This window comes from Rhinolophus sinicus, linkage group LG06 (genome assembly GCF_036562045.2).
Source record: "Rhinolophus sinicus isolate RSC01 linkage group LG06, ASM3656204v1, whole genome shotgun sequence".
Taxonomy (NCBI): domain Eukaryota; kingdom Metazoa; phylum Chordata; class Mammalia; order Chiroptera; family Rhinolophidae; genus Rhinolophus; species Rhinolophus sinicus.
The window spans coordinates 21,632,461-21,638,460 of record NC_133756.1 but is presented as its reverse complement, the minus strand read 5'-3'; the positions used below and the strand labels follow the sequence as shown (position 1 = coordinate 21,638,460).

General features: G+C 41.1%; 1 protein-coding gene across 2 annotated transcripts in view; it reads left to right on the top strand.

The window, feature by feature from the left end:
• The first annotated feature begins 342 nt into the window (after positions 1-342).
• Positions 343-6,000, top strand: part of NRDC (nardilysin convertase) — a 64,013-nt gene continuing 58,355 nt past the window's right edge. Inside the window, exon 1 of one of the 2 annotated variants that reach the window (XM_019742779.2) lies at positions 343-1,056. In XM_019742779.2, the coding sequence (XP_019598338.2) occupies positions 863-1,056 (194 nt within the window). In that variant the 5' untranslated portion in view covers positions 343-862. The remainder of the gene's footprint in view (positions 1,057-6,000) is intronic. The other variant, XM_019742780.2, reaches the window with a different exon arrangement.

Sequence of the window (6,000 nt, the reverse complement as noted above, 5' to 3'; positions counted from 1 at the left end):
AGTTTAACTCAGCCTCGCTCCAATCGTGAGCAGCTTCCATCCGGCGGCAAAGAAAAATACTTCCGGCGTTCGGCTTTTGTATGTGCTGAGTCACGGCCGAAGGCTCCACCCTGGATATAGGGGCAGGATGCACAACATGTGACTTGAATGGGGGAAGAAACTTGGGGATTCATTTTCTCCACTCGGTTCTTGGTTTTCTCCTCAGGCGGGGTATGTCCCCCGAGCCGCGGAGCAGTCCCCCGTAGCTGCCTCAAACCAACCCTCCGCGCACGTCATAAACGCGGCGCGGCTGCCCGGGGGCACTTCTCCCGTCGCCCACCGCGTGGCTCTCGCCGCCTCTCCTTCCTCGCCCCGCCTACCCCAGCTTTCGTAGGGCTGTCTGTGTGCTCCGACAATCAGGCCTGGTCGCTTGGGTTCCTTTTGTTCACTGTTCCCATTGGTTGCTTACGCGAACGTGACTGCTGCCTTGCCTCTTTATTAGCTAGAACCCGTGGCGTCATCGGCGGCCGCGAGGGCGGGGGAGAGAGGGAAGTTAGCGTGCAGGAGACCGGGTTGGGGGAGGGGTGCGGGCCTGTCCTCCCCAGCGGCTGCGGCAGCACCAGCGCCGGCCGCCACCGCCTCTGGAACGCGGAGGAGGAGGAGCGGCTGGAGGAAGAGGAGGAGGAGGAGGTGCGCCCTGGGGAGAGGGATGCTCATCGCTCTGGGTTTATGGTGAAGGCTGAGTCGAGGCACGATTGCTGCAGTCTGTGCCACCGCGAGGAAGTTGTGTAAGGCCGGGCGGGAGCTCGCAGCGCGGTGGAGAACCCAAGCGCGGGGTCGGTGCGAAGACTGGGCTACAGCCAGACCCTTTCCTACTGTGACCATGCCAGGAAGGAACAAGGCGAAGTCTACCTGCAGCTGCCCTGCCCTGCCGCCCAACGGACAGGATTTGGGCGAGAGCGGCCGGGTTGCCCGTCTAGGAGCCGATGAGTCTGAGGAGGAGGGACGGAGTGGGTCTCTCAGTAATGCCGGAGACCCAGAGATCGTCAAGTCTCCCAGCGACCCCAAGCAATACCGGTGAGGGAGGAGGCCTGGACCGGGGAGGAGAGCCGGGTGCGGGCCTCTCTGTTGCTGCCGCGGTCCCTTCTTGTCTCCGTGTCTCCCGAAGGAGCCGCAGGGGCACGCTTCTCACCCCGAATGCTTCCTTGGGTGAAGGTGGCAAGGGCAATTAGGGGCTTCCATGTGGTATCAGCTGGACAACTGGGAAATACTGGGTTCCACAAGGAATCAGGATGTCAGAATGGGAAGGGTGGTTCGAGTAATTTTGACATTAAGAGCGGAGGTTTCTCTGAGGAAGGCAGGCTGGATGGTGAAATACTCTTGGTATTATGAGGAAAGGTTGAAGGAGTTGGGGATTTTAATTTTGGAGAGGATATTTAAGGGGCATATTATCACTATCCAGAAATATTTGAGGTGCCCTTAGTTGAAAGAGGTGTAAAAGTAATGGGTGGAAGTTACTAGAGGATGGTGTGTGGCTTAAGTAAAATAACTTAGTATTATAGTTGGCCTAAGATGAAGTGGCTTGTTTCCATGGGTTTCTCATTACTAGAATGGTTGGGTGACCTCTTCCAAGAATGTATTAGCGAGGACTTGGGTCTCAGTGGGGTAAGTCATAGTCTTGTAAGGTTTCTTTTAATTCTGAAATTCTCTACTTTTGGTTTATGCTGGAATCCTCTAAACATCTCTTAGTAACTGGTGGCTCAATCCCCACCTGAATATTTCCTTCAGAGGTAGCTTATTTCATAGAATGTTATGACAATGATGTAGTTTTAAAGAGAGATCATATTGTCCAAAAACTTCATTTACAGGTTGACGAAATTGAGATCCAGAGAGTTTATGTCTTGCTCAGAATTACACAGCTATAAATTATAACAGAGCTGGTATGAAAACTTTGTCACCAAATCCAGTGCAACGTTTACTGATTTTTATAAAGTTCTTACTCATTGAGTTGAAAGCTGAAGGATTCTTGGTCTTAATTTGTTATAAGCCCCTATAAATGTTGGAGGAGGAAAGAACCTTAGAGATAAAACTTTTCCACTCTCCACCATCCCCATTTGACAGATGACTGAAGCTGAGGTCTAGAAAAAGTGATTTAACCTCAAGTTAAAGACTGGCCTAATTTCTTCTTTCACTCCAAGCCTCCTAATTTAATAGTACATCACTCTTTGTACTATTAATATTTTCCCAGGCTGCACAGTAAAGAGATCTTTATGAGTGAGCCAGATTTTCTCTTTTTCTCATCAAAGATCCGTGGTTGTATTAGTAATATATAAATGAATAAAATTGAAACCTTGCGAAAAGGTGCTTGGTTTTTGCCTTCCAGATTAAATGTTCAATAACTGTTTCAGTTTTTGTCTGTCTATACAGATATATAATAACACTATCTCAGATACTATTCTAACAAGCTTTTAGATGTATTCTTTTTTTTTGGCAAGTTCATTTGACAGACACTTATTAAGTCCTAATGTGTGCCAGGTGCTGAGCTATGATAAATATATTCTGAAACTTGGTCAAATATAATAGTAAATAACATTTTATTCTGGGTCCTGGGCATACAGAGATCATTAAGGCAGTCCCTGCCTTCAAGAAGCTTCCAGTGTAGTGGAGGAACCCAGACACAAGAAAGATAAAATTAGGGCACTAAAGTTTTATGGAAGTCGTAATAGAAGTATGTGCTAGGTTTATTGGGGAATAAAGTAAGGCACGGGTAACTGTACCTAGGGAGAAAGTTAGGAAAGACTTCAAAGAGGAGATAATGCTTAAGAAGTAGTCTTTGAATAAGTTGTTGCGTTTCTATATGTGGTCTTTTTCCAAGTCACTGTCCCTCCTAGTGTCTCAGTTTTCTTGTTTTAAAATGAAGGTTGATTTGAATAGCTGTGTTTTCCACTAACTTCTTCTCTTTCAAAAGAGTAGGTCCACTTTTAATCTGTTTTATATATTGAAGTTTCAATTAGACTTCTAAAGAAAAGGTTTTGTTACTTTAAAATAAAGGTGAAAGACCTCAATACTAGATGATTTTTAAAGAGTTACCCAACTTAAAGTCAAATGCTGTACATTTTTGTAACCAGAAACAGACATGAGGCATCTGCGGCCCAGAGAGCTGAATTATCCTTCCCGGACCTGCTCAGATGTTATCTCTGTGGAGCCTTTCCAGGCAGATAATCCCTCCTTTCACTGTATTTCGATCAGACTTGTACATGGTTCGTTACAGTACATATCTATCATATTATATTGAATGTGTGAATAAGCGCCACAAGCAGAACTGATTAAAAGAATATATTGTTATGAAATAATGCCTTGAGAAATTTGTTTGCCAGTCTGCGTTAAATAATAGCCTGTGGAATTTTACTTCTGTATATGTCTAATTTGTATTCAGCTTTTTAAAAATGTTAAGCATATTTCCAGGAATCTTTCTGCTTTTTTAGGGATCTGTATAAATGCTTGATAAGTGTTGACTTCCCTCTCTTCTGGAAGGATTAAAGGACTCCAGGTTGGGAACTATTGGTCAAATCTTTATTGGTGTAAAGTGGAAATTCTAGATGGACAGGATTAGTGATAGTGCATTGACTTAAATATAAAACACTTAACCTGTTTGTAAAAAGACCACTTATTTATGTGGGAGAGAGGAGAAGAATATATTGAAAAGGCATGTAAGCTTCTGAAGGGCAAGCAAGCCCTTTTATTAAATGTTGGTCAGACTGTTACAAGTAAGGGGATTATATAAATTCTCACTATACTATAGAAAATAATGGATGCGGGCTAAGTAAGGTACAGGTTATTTCTAAACATGTATTATGTTGTTTACTATTACATATTGATGAACAGATCCAAGTGAGCAGGACAACTGCTTTGAGAATACTAATACCTGCTAGCTTTTGAAATAGTGGGGTGACTCACTTCTGAGTAGAAGCTTTACACACATCTAAGACATGAGAAGAATTGTACATGAGAGAACATTTTCTTTTGTATTGCATAGGAAGAACATGGGTTTATTTGTTTACCTTTCAACTAAAACCCGTGGAATAGTAATGCTTTTTTTTATATGAGGCAGCAATTGCATTTGTAGTATATATACACTGGTAAAATCATGTACTTATGTATATAAATTCTAGGAACTTGACACCATCCAGTCTCTTGGTCTGATACCTGAACTCAAAACTCGATTTTCACTGTACCCTCTTAGTTTTGTATTGTAAAGTAGAGGCAAGCTAGGTCTTACCTTGTGAGATTCAAGCTCATTTAATAAAGTGAGCACTTTCAAAGTTCAAATGCATTAAATTTTTTGAATGCTAATATGACTTGAATAAATGTATCTTTGTTACCATTCCTTAGACTGATTTCTTCTATGTGGGCTGATGGGCTAGTAAGAATAGGAAGAACATTCCTAACTAAACTTTCTTTTGGAAATAAGATTTAGCACTAAAGAGATCTCTTTTTGAAGAACTAAACAATGGTAAGGACTCTTTTGTCTTCAGAGAATTCTAGTCCATCTAGACTCCTGGTGGAGTCATAGAGCAGATACTGAAGCAGAAATGCATTACATGTAATAGGTGTTAGAATAGAGATATGGGTAAAGCATGGCATTTTTTAATCATTTGTGTATCTAAAGGTGAGGGTTTGAAATAACGTAGAGAATAGGTGAAGCATACTTAGGAAATACTAAGAGAGAAGTTGTGGGTTTTTGAGCATTTCTTACAGCCTTTATTCCTTTTCGCTATGCATTTATAACGTTTCAAAAATGGTATGATACTATATTTAACAATGTCAGGAACATTTTCTTAAGTGCTTTTTAATATATTGTGTTTACCTTGAAGTCCATTGTGTAGATAGATATACCATAATTTCATCATTGTCATTTTATAGGCTATTTAGATAGTCACATTTCCTTTACCTCAGAAGCCTGTTTATTCCCAACTGAATCTTTGGGTATGGACCCAATCATAATGGGTCTGGTAGATACATAAGGTGACCTCTGGTGATCTGGTCTGTTTCTAGGATATTCTCTAATTGCGACCTAGCAGACAAGATGGTTTGTTATGGGACTTGCACTCTGACATAGGTCTCATGTACATACTGATTCCTAGAATGAAATCATTCATAAAGCCTGTCCAACTCACAGGAAACTGAGTAGATTTATAGTCCCTTTCTAGTAGTTTTTTTTTTTGGTGGTGATGGGGCTTCAGTTACATGGCTGGACCAGAATTAAACTTGTTTTTAGAAGGTTTGGATGTATACTGTAGTCTGGAAAGTTCATTTGGTCCTCTGGAGAGGTGTTTAGAGGGATTTTATGTTTTTATTACAACCACCAATAATCTTCATCCTAATAATAATAACTGGTATTTTGTTGAGTGCTTACTGTGTACTGTACTGTTCTAAGGAGTCCACATAGTATTATTTCACAGTATTATCTGTTTACTCTTTATAGTAACTCTATTAGTGCTCTTATTACATGATAGCCTAAATGCTATTCTATGAAAATATACAGAGGGTGCCAGAAAAAATGTATACACATTTTAAGAAAGGCAAAAACTATTAAAATTGTAATACTCAATATATACCGATAACAAAAGATGAATACAAGTCATGTCTATACATTTTTTTGACATCCCCGGGATTACTGAGCAGGTACTGAGCACTAATTAACTGTATAAAATGATTGTGTTCTCTCATTTGGTTCCTTCTAAGCAAATTTCTTACCATGGCAGATAAGGTCCAAGGCCTTCCATTTTTTGGTTCTTAACTTTCTAGCTTTATCTTTTTTTGTGCTGTTATGTGCTCCTTTTCTTGGCACGTGGTGTATGTACTCTTTGGTCATGTTTGCCTTGCAGATTCAAGCATTACCTCCTCTGTGAATCCTTTGACTCTTTTCCTTCACTTTTCCCCTCCCACATGTGAGTTATTTACACTCTTGTGGACTGTATTTTTTTCAAGCTATTTCATATTTTTGTTAAGTCCTATTTG